The sequence below is a fragment of the Strix uralensis genome, chromosome 1, assembly GCF_047716275.1.
Source record: "Strix uralensis isolate ZFMK-TIS-50842 chromosome 1, bStrUra1, whole genome shotgun sequence".
Classification (NCBI taxonomy): Eukaryota; Metazoa; Chordata; class Aves; order Strigiformes; family Strigidae; genus Strix; species Strix uralensis.
The window spans coordinates 152,823,533-152,843,179 of NC_133972.1; the positions used below are offsets into that span (position 1 = coordinate 152,823,533).

The following is a 19,647-nucleotide window of genomic DNA, read 5'->3' on the forward strand; positions in this document are numbered from 1 at the left end:
GTAGTGCTTAGTTGAGCTGACAGCTGGAGGGTGCGTATCACAGCTGTTGACACACATTTAAAGTTGTCTTAACTTTTAATGTTTCAGGAAAGTCCTGGAAAGGCCATTTTTAGCCATTTTTGATGGTGTATCTAGCTGCAGGTACATGAGGAAAGGCTTTTATTAAGGAATCTTTAAGGTAGTTAATGGTGAGAAATGGATTAGACAAAGGCTCATGAAGGTGAGTGAGAATTAGCTTGTGATCTAAAAATAACAGCAGTTTTTAATAGTAGTGACTTGCCATAAGTTTTCAGGACTACTGTTCCTCCTACCATGATTTAATAACACTGGTTTAAAATGTAGAGCATACTGTGTTTGTAGCAGGTATTTTTAAAATGAAGAATAGTGACTAATGGTAAAGAGGGGCTAATTGTGTTGTGATGAGAAGTAAAGAAAAATGCAGGCTTGAATACTGAGTTGTATGGTGTCTGCTGGGCAGGATGAGCCCTCTCCTGCAGCAAGGCTTCTGGCCGATCAGGTGTACAGGTACGGTTAATTTATTTCTGATGGATAGGATTACAACTTCTGACATTTGATCCTGGTAGTGAAGTTAGATCCCTTCAGCAGGGATGAAATTAATTAGAAAGGGAGTTTGAAGGTGCTAATCAAAATAGGCCAGAAATTAAATTAGTTACTTTTATCCATCAGGCTGCTTTCTCTGAAGAAAAAGGTTGCATTTTCAGGAAGGTCCTTATTCTTGCATGTAGCCTAGAAGTTGACACATGCAGGGCACCCGTGTAAAGCTTTTTCCTTTATGAAAGGCTGGAAAAGATTGAGGACCCAGCTGATCTTTACATTACTGTCAGGGATAAATGGTGTTCCTATGTTCATGTCTTAGCAACAAAATGGAGGAAAGGCAATGACTGCTTGTGGTACATGTAACAGAAAAGGTTAGAAAATGTTTCTGCAAGAGGTATGAAAATATAATGCTAAATTGGCACATCCTTCTCTCATTAACATAGTTCATGCTAGAAAAAGGGGTGGATTTTTTAGTAAGTCTTGTGCCAGTTCCTCAGTGATGTGTTTTCCTGATAGAAATACATTTGCCTCAGCAAAAAGTCTACAATAAGTGATTTTACTCATACAGAAATTCCATCTTTTTTATCCTCTCACCCTCTTCCCCCATGACTTTGTAGCAGCAATGTTTCCAGAAGATATTGTCCACTATTCTTTACATCCATATGATGACACTGTGACATGGAGTCGTAGATATATGCATGCGTATACATGTGTGTGTGTATAATCTCCTATATTAGCTAAAACAATTAGTAGCTAAAACAATTCTTGATATTCTGTTGTTTATATTACTATAGATCCATGTATACAGTTGTTTAATCCTGAAGACTGTGTACACTCAGTCTGCTCCAAGGCAGTGTGAGATTTGTCAAACTAGATTTTGCATGGTTTTGTGTGTTACACAGTTCATGATGGAGTTGATCCTGTATATCACATTCACTAGAGTGTTTTGATGTCTTGAAGAGTCAAATCTGTGCAAAAATCTGTGGCTGTGAATACAACTTGATCCATATGTAATATAGACTGAGTATATACAGTGTGAGTGTTAACAGTAGAGTATGTGTACATTCCATGTGCACACATAGTTGTCTCAGCCTTGCAATGAGATCCACATGGATGAATGGCATATCCGTTGAGTGCCATCTATTCCAATTGAATTTGTATAGAGATAGGAGATTTTGCCTATATGAGGGACAGAATTGGGGAGGGGAAATGAGACACATTTTTGTCATAGGCATGGCGAAAGTTTTCAGCGATGTAGATAATTTGCTCCTGGAACAAGTTATTTTGGGATGTGGCATATTTTTCATCAGCTGAAGTATTTAAATGAAAAATATTTGTCTACCTTAAAGTAAGTTTTGACATCTAATCTCTGTTGTCTTAATAAAAACTTCTGTGTCTTTGCAAATTGTCTGGGTTCTGCTAGTTCTGTTGTCCTAATTGTCTGTTCCCACTGGCCATTCTGTTTTAGACTTATGACTCTGTTCATATCATGTTAGAACAATTCAACTGGAGTTCCCAGTAGCAGAATCCATAGGGTTTTTGTTAAACTTACAGAGGTTATGATTTGTGCTGGTACGAACATGACACTTTAATAAGACATATAGGACATCTTAGCTTCACCATAAGCAAACAGGCATCCAAATGATGCTTATATTACTTGTCAATGCTTCACAGGAAGAGTTGCATTTTTGCAAGATTGAATTAGTTTCCTGATTTGCAGATGCCATTGTAAGGCTAAAGTACTCTAGTATTTACAAGGCAAGACTGAGTCCAAATCTTTCAAGCACAGATTAATGACCCTGTATGGTACCCAAGACAGGATGCCAATTTGCTCTGCTCAGACAGTTGTGATTTTCCCTTGCTGAGCAGTGACCGCGTTTCCTTTCTGGCTGTGAGAAGAGCATTTTCTCTCCTACTAGCTAGGCAGAGCCCTTTCTACTTTCCTGAGCACCAAGGAGAACCTGTTTTTCGTTCTCCCCTTTACTAAGTTGTAGCCTTTCCTTTCCTTATAACTTCTAGGACAACTGTGGCAACAACAGCTTTGTCTTTGCTCTCCTTTTTCTTGTCCTTCTCGACACTAGGCAGAATCTCCTGGTTGCTGCCTGCAAGGCTGCCCTTCAGGAACAGTGGCCATTTGTGAGGGTAGAAAACATTTTCAAAGGGATCTTAATTATAAAGATAGAACTAAATATAAGAGGAAAAGGCTGATAACACAAAAACAGATTCACACATTTTTTCATATTTTCATACATATTTTCATTACTTAAAGCTTGAGATGATCTATTTTATCCCAGAGAAGGCCTACCTCAGTCTTTTATCCGCGTCTGGGATCTTTGCTCCAGTTTCCTGCAGGTAACTCCTTCAGATCCACCTGGGATGAAGAACTAAGTACGAATCTGAACATGTCTGAAAGTAGCATTTTAAATGCTTGTTACCCTGTTAGGATTGATAAAGGCAGGATCTGAAGCTCCAGCTTGTTTTTTCCCTATGAATCACTACTTCCTATTTAACTGATCCCTTCTAATCAAGTAGGAAACAATGCTGTATCGAAACAAACAGAACGTATAACATTCATAATGTATATTCCAGACACATCCTCTATTAAAAATATTGCATATAATAAGATCACATTCTTCAGTCAATCATTTATCAGTGTCAGGGAAGAATATCTGTTGATAATTCTTTTTTCACCTTCCTCTGAAGCCTCAGTTGTTGCCTGTGGCTAGATATAATCTGTGACAAAGAGTCAATGCTTAATGCAGAACAGGAACTTCATTCTGGTATCTGGCTGATGTGTCTTGCTCAAATGCTTGTACTAATACCATGGCCATCCCTATAGGGATGTGAAGAATTTTTTTGTCAAGTCAGACAGGCAGGCCTTTGAAACTCTTTCCCTTCTTATGTAATACAAATGTTTTGTTTTCTGAGTTCAGGTCTTCTGAGATCATCTGATTTAGACAAATGCTGCTATTGGATCTTTGTCTGTCCTGTTTTCTGCCCTTGGCACACATTATAGTTTTGTGGGAACTGAAATGTGTGTTTTTAAGCAATAATGGCGGCTAAAAGGTGAAACTAACTGAATGATCCAGCTCGCATGAATTTCTATGGTGATTATAAAACTCTATGAAATAGAAGTATATGGTCAAGTTATATCACTGTAAAATGATTACAGAGGATTATAAAATTTTAGTTCTTACAAAGCTGTTATGACTACAAAGTAGCGTAAGTATTTGTATTCTATATTTTATAATGTTGTATTAGCATTTTTCTTTTAAAGCTGTTCCTGATATAAACTGTGCACCATAAGCAGATTTGTGGCAGGACATGCTTTCTTTAATTTAGTACAGAAAATGTGTGAGCACATTCACAAAGAAATGCAATGAACAGATTTTTTTTCCATCAGCAGATCATTCTGTCATTTAATTAGCATTAACTGTATATTTGTGCTGCAAGAAATATTGACAGAATTCTCTTTCTTCATTCTTGTCATGATTATTTAGGAAAAGAAGCCCATCAATATCAAGAGAACAGAACAGAAGATACGACCAAAGGGACGAGAGAGACGAATATTCACAGTATGCTACATCAGACAGTGCGATGCCCAGGTCACCATCAGATTATTCAGATAGGCGGTCACAGCGTGGGCCTCAGTTATATGAAGAACCTGAACTGGGTGATTATAGAGACTCCAACAGAAGGAGTCGCAGGCGTTCCAAGGAGTATCCGGTAGAAGAGGAAGATGCACAAAACAGGGAAGAATATGAAAGGCAGCGAAGGGAAGAGGAATACCAGGCACGATATCGAAGTGATCCTAATTTGGCTCGTTATCCAGTCAAGCCACAACCATATGAGGAACAAATGCGTATCCATGCTGAAGTGTCCCGAGCACGTCATGAACGGAGACACAGTGATGTCTCATTGGCAAATACCGAGTTGGAAGATTCTCGGATGTCTGTGCTGAGAATGGAACGACCGTCAAGACAAAGATCAGTGTCTGAGCGCAGGGCTGCCATGGAAAATCAACGTTCATACTCTATGGAAAGAACTCGAGAGGCTCAGGGACCAAGTCCCAATCGTCAGAGGACCACAAATCATAGCCCTCCTACACCTAGGAGGAGTCCAATTCCTCTGGAAAGACCAGATATGAGGCGCTCTGATTCATTAAGGAAACAACACCATTTGGATCCCAATTCTGCTGTACGGAAAACAAAACGTGAAAAGATGGAGACCATGTTACGTAATGATTCACTCAGCTCAGACCAGTCTGAATCTGTCAGACCTCCACCACCAAAGCCCCATAAAACGAAAAAGGGAGGTAAAATGCGCCAGGTTTCATTAAGTAGCTCAGAAGAGGAATTAGCGTCCACTCCAGAGTACACGAGTTGTGATGATGTAGAAATTGAAAGTGAAAGTGTTAGTGAAAAAGGTAAGATTTCTAATTATTTGACTCTTTCAATATATAGATGTGGTTTAGGTTCCATTCCATTTTATGTTTATTTTACCTGTTAGAGTTGATTGCAACCACATATCTACAGCCCTTCAGAGGTGACAAGTTTGTTGTGATGGGAGTTGTCTTTTTCTGATTTTGTGTTTCATTTACTTAAATCTAAAGTTAATGATTTACATGGAAAAGAAGACCACAGCTACTAGCAGTGTTTGTTAATGTTAAAGGAAAAAATATGCCGATTGAAAAACCTGTTAATTAAATCTGAAAAGTATCTAAAGCTGGGCTGTCATATAAGGCCATGGTTTCATGTCCATTAATACCAGATTTGCGTACTCCTGGATCACAACGAGTGCATATTTGCTCTGGATCAAGTGTGGGCGCATGACCGCATTTCTGTTGAATTAACTAGAGCACATGATACAGAGCTTATGTCAGTTTCATGCTGGCTGCTGCAGGTTAAAGAACATCTGATCTGCAAAAACCCTGTGTGTATAAAGTTAACCCATTCAAGCTGTTAAACAAATTTAAAATGACCGATGTGGTTTATACCAATGGAGGTTTCTTTCTGTTGTGGGGCTATGGTGCTTTTTCATTTTAGTACTTTTTAGGATTCATGATATTGGAGTTACTCGATTGTCAGAAAGAAAAGCTAAGATTAATTGAAATGATTCCCAACCTATCCAAAGGTATTGTATGACTTAAATATGAAAGCATTGGGGACCATCACTTTAAACTGGATCAAACCAATAATATTACTTTGCTTACCTTCATATATTTTGTTGGTCTAAAGTACAATAGTTATAGCCTTTTTTCAGTTATTATTCTTATGCTAGTGCACCTTTACTAATTCTTATGAATGGTCATCTGCTGTTGTGGATTGGGATTAGAAAATTTGCTACTATTTCTTATTAACATTGCTATCAAATTGGTTCTGAAGCAAGTAATTCGAGTTGGTGAAATAACTCAGAATTTTCATATCTGTAACCATGGTCTGATAGATAAGGAGCAAGATAGTGTAGAATAGAAGGAAATTTCACCCAGGTCAAAGTAGCCAGTTACATGCACTTACACGAAACAATTGTGATGAAACCTTGACCTCCCTTAGTCTTCCTGATGAGAAGAACTTCAGTTAACTTCAGTCAACTTCAGGGTATTCACAATTTTGTTCTTAGTAGCAACCTTGAGGAAAATAGAAACAATCAATATACGGGAAGTAGTAGCAAAGCCTTTGATGAAATTCAGCATGGGAAACATAGCATACAGAATAATATAGAAACAATGTATTTTTTGTACACATAACATACAAAACATATACATTTAAAACTCACTATACAAACAATGTTTCAGTCTGTCATCATAATAATCTGACAAATTATAGCTTTCACTTAAATAATTTTGTACTTTAAGTGTCAAAGAGAGCATTATTACTGATAACAATAGTTAATGTCATGTCTGTGCTGGTTTCTCAGGTAGTGAATTAAGCTAAATTGAGCATGTATTTTATAAATGAATGAGAAAAGCTTGCAAAATTTTACAGGAAAAAAAGTGCTGTGTTTTATGTTTTGTTAGTCTTGACTGAATTACTGTAAGCACTTTTCATGATATATAGAGGGTAGCTGTGTTGGCATGACCCAGTGGTGGCCTGTGGCTGGAACCAGTGTGGCAAACAGCTTTGTTTTTTTATAGAGGAAGAGAGCAATTGTTTGAACTGGGGAAGAGGTCTGACTGCTGCTGACTGTGCCTGCATTAACACTTGTACTCAGAGCCAGAGTCAGGTGGTGCCAGCCTCAGCAGCCCTGGCCACATTATTGGATGATATCCTCAGCCCCATTCATATCTCTCTCCCACTCTTTAACCCCTGGAGTGGAAGCTCTGGAAGAGTATTTGACTGGATTTGGGAAGATTTGGCTTCTGGTAGGCATGGGAGAGAAGAGATCTGCTAGGATGAAGAGGAGGAGGGGGTCTCACCACCTGGATCCAGCCTTCACAGCTGCTACAGGTAGACCCACAAAGTCCTACCAAATTCTTTTTGTTTTCATGGACCTTTCTTACCATGTAAACCAGCCTGCACTCAGAGTCCCTATAAGCAAGTGATTTCTTAATGAATACCACCAAAAGGAATCCAGCACATAAACCCCTACAGTCTTCCTTGGATTGCAATACATTATTTCATTAATTGATAAAATACAATTATTTTAAATGCCTCCTATAAAAATGGGTTCCTCCTCCCCCAAATTAGTTGTCTTCTGCCCTTCAAAAACTCTCCAGACCTGAGGATTTCCCAGCTGCCCTTTTAAGCAGCATACAAAGTCCATTTTGCCAAAGATATAATGCTAAATATAAAATATTTGGCCATGGAGTGATGAAGGGTGGCAATGTTAGAGTGAGAATTTGGATGTGGTAATAATGCATTCTCCAAAATAGGAGAATAATTTGTTCTCAATCTCTTTTGCTATGGAGTACCCACATCTTTTCACAGATTCTGCAAATAAATATTAAGAACTGCTCAGCTGTGAGGAGCAGCCTGGGCCTGAGCTGTAGAAGCAGCTGTTCACTGAATTACATCTGAGATTTTACAAGGCCCTGACACTGCTTTTAAGAAACTAGTCTGAAAATTGTGAATTATCCGAAAATGTAGGAAAAATTATAGCCACATGCTCTTAAAAGCCTGAAAGTTTGCCTTTTTAAGCTTATCTCCAAAATTAAAGGATTGATACATATATATGGTTGGAACATAAATATGCATACAAAATGAAGATAGCTATTTCATTTTACAAGTCCAACAGAGACATGGATCAGCTGCTGGATTAAGAGCTCTGGGAAGAGCATCCATTATTACTGAATGCCTGTGACTAAGTATTTGGGTCTGATCTCATTTCAGTAGCTGTCTGCTTTAAGGTAATTTTTTCCTTGATTTTTAAAAATGTAATATGCTTATTTTCAGGGAGGGGACAAGGCAAAATCATTTTTCTGCATGTTTCTGGTAATGGCCAGAGAAACCATTGCCGTGGAATGCTCCTGCCTTCTCTCTATGGGGATCAAGGGACAGTGTGAGCAGAGAAAACTGATGAACACCCAGACAACACTCAGGCACCCAGTAGACAGCCATGTGAAACATAGGCATGGTGAAGAAGCATTGTAGATGGAGATTCAACTGCAGAAGAGAAGAGCTGGATTCTTAAGATGCTGCATAGTTTTTGTAATGCAACTTATGTTTGGACTAGGAAATTTGGGCCATAAACTAAGCTGAGGACTGGCATATTGGAATGGGGATCAGGAGACTTCAGAAAGATGAGCAAACAAGGGGAGGTGGTTTAGGAAATGCAAAACAAAATCTCACTGAGAGACTGAAAACCAGTGGATTGAGGTGGAAACTGAGCAGAAGAAGAAGAGGGGAGAGCAAAGCTAGTAGAACAAGTAGGCTAAACTTGTGACCTGTAGTCTGGGAAAAACAGATAAAACGAAGGAAACAGATCTGATAAAGATAACTGGGAAGGTGAGATGTGGAGCTTCCTGAGCAGTAGGTTAGAGGATTCTGAGGTTGGCTGAGAAACAGAAGCAGCGGTTTGGGAGAGGTGGTGACTGGGTGGGAAAAGGGTGTTCAGAGAGGACAGGAAGGCTGAACTGGTCTTGGGAGCTTTGGCAAAGAGAGATTGAGACTCCCTGAGCAAGGAGCGTGGGCCTGGCAGCACTGACCTGAAGTGCTGAGAGGGGGTTTGGTGAGGTGGGAAGTGCATGACTATGGTGAGGAGCCAATGGTGTGACAGACCAGTTCATTATTTAAAAGGTCAGGAAGCAGTGCATGACAGCAGTATAAAATGGACATAACTGAGATTATAAATGTGTTTACTTGAAACTTAGGTTGTGCCAGAATTAGACGTATTTTGCAGATTGAAGTTTGTTCAGGTGTTCATACACGTTGAAACTGACCTTAGTGACATAACTGAATACTAATTTACCAGATGGCCTTTGCCTTTTTTGTGCATAGGATAAAAAATTCTTACTATTGAGCTATTTTCTGAAGCTCCCAAGATTTTTTCCAAGTTATCTGAGGGACCTTTTTTTACTCTTGCTGTGAATACTAGGCTTCTGAAACCACAAAGACGGTGTCTTCCTTTGCAACACTTGTTGCCAGTCCTAGAGATCAGGGTAGCAGTCCAAGGCTGTATCTCCATGGCAGGATTCCCTGTCTGTGTTAGGAAATACACTTTGCAGAGGGAAAAAAAAGAATGTGACGATATGTTTTGGACCAAGATATTATGTATATTTCTGTTTTCCCTAATACTGAAAGAACAAAATTGCTTAAAATGTTAGAGAAAAAAACCTCTTGAAATGCGAGTGCTTTTATGAAATCATAAATTATAAAAGCCAGTAAAATGGATACTCAGTCAGTAAACATAAAGATCATAATGACTTATTTTTAAATGTTCTAGATTGTTCAATTCACCAATTCTTTCTCAAAACCACCTCAGTTTATTGGTTCGGGTTCAAGGCTCTGAGAAATATGGTTTGTAAAGTAAGAATGGTTGTGGTGTTAATTGCAGTAGAGTGAACCATGTCACCTACAAAGGCCCAGATGAAGCTATGTTTTTTGTGGTGTGCAAGTTAGGCCAAGCTGTCTCCATTGCTTGTCCAATTTAAGTGTCTTCTATTGTGAGAGAATATTAATGCATTTTTTATTTGCATTTTCAGTTAGATGTTTGTCAGTGCACTTGTAAGGAATAGGCCCTAGGGCAGGTTTGAAAGTGCCCCCATAATTTGTCAGACAGCATGAAGCAGATGTGAAGCTTGTTCTGTGTGTCTACAGGCTTTCTAGGTTGAGTTAGAAAATCAAACAGTACCACTGCCCATATATTCCTTGTGGCAATACTGTCACACCTGCAGTCTGCTAAAGTGTCAGTCTGAAGAGACTTGCCACAGCCACACGCAGGAAAGCCAATGTTCCCTGGGGCTGTCGTACCCCCACTCAGAACATAGGCACTGGAGGGGTGACTTGCACTGGAGCTGGGTTTCCTTCTGCTCCTTCCCCAAACATTTAGGGCTCCTGAATGTTTTACAGTTCTTTACAGATCTCTCAAACTTCAGGCTTCCAGCAAGAGACAATACCTACATGGAAAAAGAGAATTAATTCAAGGAAATCTAGGCATGTGATAGCTCTAAATACTGCTCTAATTTTCTCTAAATATAAAGTAGGACATAGTAGATTTTCCAATGGTGGTAAACAGTTCAGGCACGTACCATGCTCCCAGCCACCTTCCAGAGCACACTGCAAGAGGTATCTGTTTGCACAGACGGTGGCTGACATCTGATGTGGGTGGAATCTGTGGTGGGAAAGGCAAATGTGTCTGTGTTTTGTCAGAGGTGCAGTTCTAAAGTTTACTGTTTGCTTTCACTGTTCTTTTATTAAAACGTGATAGCTAGATGGATGTCCATTTTTATTATCAAAGAAACTCATATGCATAGAATCAAAGAATCATAGAATCATTTAGGTTGGAAAAGACCCTTAATATCATCGAGTCCAAATGTAAACCTAGCACTGCCAAGTCCACCACTAAACCATGTCCCTAAGCACCACATCTACACGTCTTTTAAATATCTCCAGGGATGGTGACTCAACCACTTCCCTGGGCAGCCTGTTCCAATGCTGGACAACGCTTTCAATGAAGAAATTTTTCCTACTATCCAATCTAAACCTCCCCTGGAGCTACTTGATGCTGTTTCCTCTTGTCCTAGCACTTGTTACCTGGGAGGAGAGACCAACACCCACCTCATTATAACCTCCATTCAGGTAGTTGTAGAGAACAGTAAGGTCTCCCCTGAGCCAAACAACCCCACTTCCCTCAGCCGCTCCTCATAAGACTTGTGCTCTGGACCCTTCATCAGCTTTGTTGCCCTTCTTTGGACACACTCCAGCACCTCAATGTCTTTCTTGTAGTGACGGGCCCAAAACTGAACCTGAACACAATATTTGAGGTGTGGCCTCACCAGTGCCAAGAACAGGGGGACGATCACTTCCCTGTCCCTGCTGGCCACGCTATTTCTGATACAGGCCAGGATGCTATTGTCCTTCTTGGCCACCTGGGCACACTGCTGGCTCATATTCAGCTGGCTGTCCACCAACACTCCCAAATAACATGTGGATATATATGTTCCAGGGATCCTATATACTTCAATGTCCCTATGTTGTTGACTGAAAGCTGCAGAGCACAGGCTGTGTGAACAGAAATGTGTATATGCAGGACAAGGGGTTAATATGCTGTTCTTTGTCACCAAGTGCATTGAAAACATGGATATATAACCTTGCCTTGGCTGTGTTAGGGTCATTTACAAACATATGAATATCTGCACTTTTTCATTATAAAGTTAAAAAGGTCTTCATGTCTGGAACAGCTTGCAGGACCTACTTGTTTATCGCAATATTGAAACCAATCTGGTAGTTTAGTTTTTGACAGAGAATAAATTCTATTTGGAAACAATATACTCGTCACAAGTTAAAAATGTGTGTTAGCTCATGGTGTGAGGAGCAGAAAGCACACTTTCTGAGTGCTACTGCAAGAGCAGTGCATGTCTTACATGAGCAGAGATGCCAAGCAAGTGGGATACCATCACAGTGCTCTCACTTTTAAATTCTAAGAGATAAGGGACCCGATTTCAATCCTACTTGTGCCAGTTTCATACATCTTCAAGAACTTTGGCTTCAAAGTTACACTTAGCTAAATTAGATCAGAATGAGGTCATTGTTTCTAAAATTTGCTTCATTCAGGTTAAAGAGTTCCTGAAAGTCTAACTTCTCTGGAACAAATTATACTAGAAGGCAAAATTTCAGGACTGAGCTGCAGCCCTTGACTTGAACACAAGAAGCTTTGAAATTCCACACAGTTTCAGTTATGGAGATATCTTAGAACTCAAAGTACGAAGTTTTGAATGGTCATAAGGAGAATAATTGATTATTTAAAATACTGAAATGTTTGAAGTGTATTATTAAAAGCCAGATTTGAGGGAATCACAAAATTTCTTATTATTATTTCACTTAATATTGCAGTGTAAGGGATTGTGTTTTGCATTTATAAAGAAATCATTTTTTCCACAGAGACCTCTACATAAGGTAGTTGTGGTTTTAATGTATAAAGAGTTTGGAAATTCAGAATTCTATTTTTCTATTTTTTTTTTTTCCAGTTTTCTTCTATGAATTGCCTCTATTTTAAGTGCAAAGATAAGAAATATTGAGATAAGAAATATTACACTTTTCTCCTTGTATGTTTAAGCCATAAAAAAATCACTGCTTTTAAAATACTTCTTACAACATTGAATGAGAAGTATCCTACTACTTTAAAATATCAGATTTGGCTATGATGAAGTTTTCGTACAAAAATATTTTTCATAGAAGTATAGTTGATAACAGAACTAGAATGTTTAAAGTTGCAGAGATTTCTAATGGTAGAGAATGCTTTTTTATCTTTTTGCCAAACTTTCTCCTACATAGACAATTCTGTGTTCTTTAGAAGATAAAGGGAAGGGATGCGATCTTCTGCAGCATTTAGAGGAATCTACTGTATAATATTTTAAATTTGCAGTCACTTAAACTTGGCATAAGCCAATAATATCCTTCACAGAAACAGCCCTGCCTTTTCCCAATTCTTGGCTGCATATTCACATCCTTTTATCACTTCTTTCGCTCTGCTGGCAGAAGCATTCAGGCAGGTACACACTGCATCAAGCCAAGAAACTTTGTGGGTAACACTAATTAGGCAAAAAGATGGTAAATATTAACATTTGAAGCTTCTTGATAAAATCATATTGAATGTCTTAGATATTATAATGCATGCTGAAAAGATGGTGTGTAACTGATTATGCCTTATCAGAATCTGAGGATAGATAGGGATTTGCTGAAGTAAGGAAGAAGAAATACCCATATAATATTCAGAGAAGACAGAATATTTTCTCATAAGTAAATGAACATGAATAGTTTCATAGCACTTTGATTCCAACAAAAGGTCTAAGATTAAATTTTGTTGATTAAAACCATGATTAAATTACAACTTGAACCTTCTCTATGAAAATGTAGACAAATGATTAAAACTGTAATTCTTTAATCATGTTTCCTTTTACTCTGGGACTTTGCTGGATCTACAGCTATAGCAGAAGCATTGTGCAGGCACCAGATTAATTCTCTCCTGATATGATGCAATGGAAGAACTATAAGTTATTATGAAAGTATTTTAGTGCATTAGTTGTAGTTATTTATAGTTCCAGATGAGATTAAGTTGATTATTAATAGGACAACATGATTTTTAATATTTTTAATTTAGGGAAAATTTTTATCGTTGGAACTTATCTTCAGTTTAACTCTATTTTTAACACTAACTTCAAGATGTATTTTGCCCTGAAAATTGTCAAAAATTTCTATTCTGAAGGTAAAGATGTTTTTTTTTTTTCAGTTGACACTGTAAGCCATTGGATTGTCTGGGTGACCAATCTTAAAATTATAAAGAGCATTATTGCTTTCTCTGAACACCTCTTTTATCTTTTTAAAATTTGAATAGAAAACATAAGAAACTTGTGTTATACTTTCAAAATAATTTCCCATTATCCTTTCACATCTTGGCAGCTGGAATATTGGCTGAATAAACTCAATAAATATTCATTGACCTTTTACTGTAAATAGCAGTGAAAAAAATTACTGTCCAAATGTGCCTGGAAAAGGGTTAATCCTATCTTATCCAATATGGTCCACTTATTTCTAATCTCAGTTTAACTAGGTTAGAAATTTGGGACTTGATGATTCAAGTCTTGCATCAGAAATAAGTGCTAATATTTCATACAGATTTGTCAGAGATAAGTCAAAATGAAGACCTCATGGATTCTGTGTAAAATGTTTCAGTTTTTTACAATGCCATGACAGAATAAAAAGCCATCATAGAATTTTTCTCTGAAGTTCTCAGAATATTTAAGTAAATACTATGATGTTTGTAGTATTTTCACAGAGAAATCCCAGTAAACAGAAATAATGACAGCAAAAAAAATGACATGTAATGTCTCCAGAATACATGGAACATGTGTTTTTCAAATTAAAATTTTCTTAGTACTTTGAAGAAATCATTATTCTTCTAGAAAAACAAAACCTATCTGTCACAGATCTAATGACTGGATTAGACTCAGTGTCATTTTAAATTATGTTAGTGCTTTCCTATGACATATTTAAGCTGATTTTGGAGGTAATTTTGCTACTGCCCCATTAACTCAGAAACTAAAAGGGCCATTATCAAATAATTTTACTTATTAAAAAAATTATTTAGTTGGGAGTATTCTATCAATAATATGGTATGCTTTTTTTAACATTTTCTTTAATTGTTCTTGTTCTGCTGTTATTTTTATGTGTAGTTCATTAAGGATAGGATAATCAGAAGAGAAGAAGTATAGAAACAGAAGTGGAGGAGAAATAAGCAGAATGGGCTGTATCTATGCCATTCACCTGAAAACTGAGTTCCTAGGATCCTTTAGTCCTTTTGCCCCAGGCTTCCCCAAATGTGTCATTTAAGACTGGAAGTTATTCACATAAAATGCTTGAGATTAAATTGAATATTGTCAAAGGTGAGAGCTGGAACCATATGTTTGCCAGAGGAAGGCATATCCTTTCCTTCTTTTCCCAGTTCTCTCCCCATCCAGGCCTCATCCATTGCAATTCACAATCTAGGCACCAGCAATATTCGGCATGAATAATCTAGGTAAAGTGGCACGAATTTCTGTGTCCTTTAACGGGTCTGGCTGTAATTTCATCTACAGCTGTTCAGGTGCTGTTACACAGCATCGGAGCTGGTCCTGTGATAAAGGCAATAGCGCAAGTGTGGGGATGAGCCAGGCAGTTTAGGGCAGGAACTGTCACAGCTACAGTTCTGCAGAAATCTGTCCCCACTTCTCAGTCAGAGCCCTGAGGAGGTAGGCGGTCACGTTTTTTAAAACTTGAAACACTGCATCTCCCCACCAGTGAAAAGCAACCTGATGAATGATGAGTACCTTTGAAAATCAGGCCACCTGCCTAGGAATCTGATTGTTGATTTAGGAATCGAATTTCACCCTATTTGTGAAAATTCTAGCTAACTTTTTCCAACTAATATTTTCTTGAAAATTTACTTAAAAACTTATAAGTGTGGTTTGAAGTTTTTGGTGTCTTTCATTAATTTCAAAGGATCATTAATGTGGTTCTCCTGCGATGGTCCACTGTTTTAATATTAAAACCCTAATTTTAGGGGAGAGATGGAAAAAATGTGATGTAATGATAATGGCTTTTCTGATAATTGAGAAAATATTAAATTAGTTGAAGAAAATTGGGTCGTTGCAGTCTATCAAATTGGTGCTCAGTGGTTCTGTTGTAAAATTGCACTGAGAAATTTATCTTGCTTTTGGATAGAAAGTACATACATTTCTCCTAAAAGTGAAGCTTTATGCTAACATATATGCTAACATTTTCACCTTTTCTACCGAACTAGTCCTATTTGTAATAGAAAGGTTAAAAACTGTTACACAGAGAAAACAAGAATAATGTTTAGGCCACCATTGGTTTTTTTCTTGGCTATAAATCATCACTTTTTAAATTATAAAGTTCTCTACATGGCCTTGAAATGTGAAAGCATTTGAAAAATATAATTTATAATTTATTTCTGAAAATATTTCCTATAAAATGTATCATGTTCTACTGTTAAAATATTTACATCTTAGAACATCCAGCTGTGTTGAGGACAAAGCAAGTCTGCAGTCTTTGGTCCTAACTACTAGATTATTATGGTTGGGCATTGTTACATGTTAAAAGAACAGTTACAGGATAAAAGAGAGGGAAAATTGGAGAGAGATCACATAAAAATTTGACTGAGTTCCTAGTGGCAAGATTGCTGTTACTTACACAGCAGCTTGCTCCTGCTTTGTATAACCCATCAAAATCTTTACATTATTCAGTGGTGCTTATTCCCTTTACTAAATTTTTAATTTTTCTCATACATTGATTTTTTTTCCTTCCCTCTTTTTTGAGGCCATGTAGTTTAGGCAATTATGTGATTGAGCATGCTGTGGCACTTACAGGCCTTCAGACTTGGAGAGACTTTTAAAACAGTTTATTTCAGTTAACTTGCTAAATTGTCACATGTACTGTGGGAAGTCACATGTATCTGATTTCTCCATTCACCTTGTTGATTAAGTAACTTGTGAAGGAAAGTTAGAGTAACATTTATGAGCATGGAGAAGTAGATTGTGAAAGGAGGGTGTGTGGTAATGCAGGTTCATCTGTTTCAATAGAAACCCGTATTCATGCAGCAGTATTCTCTATATTCTCTATGTTAAAATATTCCTTTGAGATGTGTAAAGACAAATGAACTGAATGAATATGTACTTAAAAAATACCTGTCAGACACTGAAGTTTAGACCAGATTGAAGATAGCAATTCTTATGGAAGTGTACTCAGATCAATGGTATTCTAGAGAAACATTCTTTAAGAAATAGTCCCAGTGTTTGTACTTTCAGCCTTTCTGAACATTCAGATTATGAATATCTTTTAGGGCCATAGTTATATAATCTGTTTACTTGGAAAATGGAAATATATAGACATTAGTTACATAATCTAAATAAGAATCAAATAAAAGTTTTCATCACAAATCTCCATGACTATTTACTGTTATGCATATTTATAGGCCATTTTTATATACATCTATAATAACAAGAAAAGGCTTGTCTTGTGGTGCACTGTGCAGGATGTCTAGATACTATATGGTACTTTATCTAAGAAGTGACTGCATGCAGTATTTTTCATTGGATTTTATAATTTTTAAGAATTTTAGCATTTCTTCTGCATATTTGGATTTAAAAATTTTTCTAAGCTCAGTTCTGAAAATCTGTTCATATTGAGAGTTTCTAAAAGCTGAGTTGCTTTTAAAATCTTCCTGTTCTGTTTTCATCCAGCAATTTTAATGCACTTCAAGAGAGAAAATTACAACAAAAAGCATTTTTTAAGATGGCATATTGATGATTTGAAGGAATTGAATTAGTTCTTGAACGGTTTTGACTGATGCAGGCCACCAGAATTAGGTTTGAACTTCAGACTAATAATCTGAGAACAATTTAAAAGGCTGCTATTGTCTCTTCAGTGTAGAAAAAGTTCCTTGTTTTCAGACATACGTAATCCATTGCCTCATATCAATCACTGTCATCCTTTACAAAAGCCAAGGCTGGTCAGTAGTTGAAATCTTCATAGATGTAATTCAGTATAACTAAGGCTAGCTGCAGCAGGTTTTCTGCTATTTGTTTTGTGTATGCAGTATTGAAAGAAAATATAAATCCATTCAAATCCAGGAATTGCATTGTGAAAGTATAAAATTATTGTGGAAACTAAGGCAAAGTAAGTGGCTGAACCAATTTAAAGTCCTTGTTAAAAGCTGAGATGACACCAAGTGCTAGTGTCTCACTTTAAGCAGTGAGCAGACGGAGAGCACAAGGTTTCATCTTGAAGCGTGGTTCAGTAAGGTGAGCTGTGGTGAACCAACAGCTCATTGCCATCTTGAATGAAAGCCCCATTCCTCATCCTCTCTCATGCTTGCTGATCTGTACCAAATCCATTATTTATCTGACTTTTAGTGAGCCAGTTTAGGTCACTACACTGGTACAAAACTAAATCTTTACAATGAACAAATGAACGCTTTTCTTTCACCTTAGTAAACTGAAGAATTACTGTGGCATTTGCACTGTTACCTGAACTGTCACAAAAGAGCACAGTCACACTGCAGGGAGCAGCATGGGGAAGAGGAATGAGACAACCACATCCAGTGACAGTGAGCTGTTAGATAACTCAGCCCTCTAATGGACCACATTTGCACTAAGCAGTAAATAATAGTATGACTTTCAAGCAACACTGGCAACATCATAGGCAAAAATGCAAATTTTAAAGGGTGATGCATGTGACAGCTTGAAAGGTGACAGAGTAGGTGAAAGCCTCTTGGAATTCCTGTTTTCCTGAAATTGAAACCATATATCTTATCTAAAGATCGGGCTGCACTGCAGTCCAGAGTGTGACTGCAGCTCATCTTCACTGATGAGAACTGGTTTTTGGCGATAGTTAAAGTACTGATAGTGCTGGAGCTGCAGAGAGGGCTAACTGCTGAGACCCTGGGTAAATAGTCACATGATGAGTCAGTGTTGAGCTGCTGTGCCTATGTTCTCATTACTACTGAGGCTGACTGCTAGTATACAGATACCCTGTGAGATAAGCGGCTTTTCAGCCCTGACCTCTGGAAGAAGATGACTTCTCTAAGCAGTAAGGTTGAGCAAATAAGAATCTGTTATGGCACCTTTGTAAGGTGAGAAAAAGCTGAATGTATGAAATGGCAATACTTTGTGTTACTGCTATAGGTTAAGTTCACAAAGATACATGGTTATGGCAAACTTTGCACCAGAAAAATGTGTCATATGCACAATGCTGTTGCCTTTTTCACTAATAGTTTTCTGTAAGAAAGGAAAAATGCAGTAAAAATAGATATACAAGAAGGTATCTTGACATGATTCCCATTCAGCATTCTCTGAGCCTGATTTTCTGTTGCCCCACTCCCTTTTTATCTGTACAAAGTGACTGAAAAGTGGGTGTAAAGCATTACCATTCTGATTTGCTAGCATTAACGTTAACACCTTCCTTGTATTCACTTCACAGTAGATCAGATGACTAGACATCATGCATCACAGCGGAAGATAAAAGCTTTATTTTTCAGAAGTGCTAAAGACTCAGTGTGCCTATGAAATTCAATGAGAGCACAGAGTGCTTAGTCAACAGCTTTGTTCTTTTTACATATCTGGAAAGAGACTTGTACACAGTGCCCTGCCTCTTTGAGCCATTTACATTTGCGTAGTGTGAGTGTGAAATCCCATCACCCTGTGAAGGCAATGACCTTCAGTGACTGAACAGATACACATGATGGAGCCTTTACAGAGCTGGGTGAAGCTGAAGTTGGCTTTTTATTGACAACAGTAAAATGTGCTGTAAGAAGTACTATAAAAGTACATTGTAATTATATAATTTAGTTGCTAATAGCAGTTGCAGGTTACCTGGACTGTTTGTAAAAACCAGGTCATAGCACTGCCTTACATTGATTGAGACTTCCTCAGACTTCCTACTTGGAGATTGTTTTATCTGTAGCTTCTATCTCAGTGAGACTTGGCTGTTTGTGCTGCAATTTTCCTTGCTGGATTTGTGCTGCAGGCTGATTTTTTTTTTAATTTAAAAAAGCCATAGCAATTCAGCAAAAGTAATTCAACCATTTTGAAGGGTGAGTCCAGAGGAAGATGTCTTGTTTTGTCCATATTAAAACACTTAAGACACTAATTTGAAGTTGTGCATCACATTCATTCTGAGGGTGTGCATTTCATGTCACTGAAAACTGGCACAGAGTTGGCTGATACAATGGCAGAGGTGATACAATGTTTGCTAAAATTAGCTTATTGTGATATTCTACAAGTACATAAATCCATTATTTATTTAGTTCTCTTTTATCCTACTTGTTCTGCTTTTCTCAGATACTTTGTTTTTTAAACTAGAGCAGACCTTTAGCCTAGTGCCCTTCTGTTTCTCCTAACTGTTCTGTTCTTAAGAAGAGCAAAATAAATGTTTTGTT

General features: G+C 37.6%; 1 protein-coding gene across 27 annotated transcripts in view; it reads left to right on the forward strand.

Annotated features, from left to right (window-relative positions):
* RIMS2 (regulating synaptic membrane exocytosis 2) overlaps positions 1–19,647 on the forward strand; it is a 500,034-nt gene that overhangs the window by 212,652 nt on the left and 267,735 nt on the right. For all 27 annotated transcript variants that reach the window (XM_074886104.1, XM_074886094.1, XM_074886112.1 and 24 more), the window contains one exon: positions 4,059–4,984. In XM_074886104.1, the coding sequence (XP_074742205.1) occupies positions 4,059–4,984 (926 nt within the window). The remainder of the gene's footprint in view (positions 1–4,058; positions 4,985–19,647) is intronic.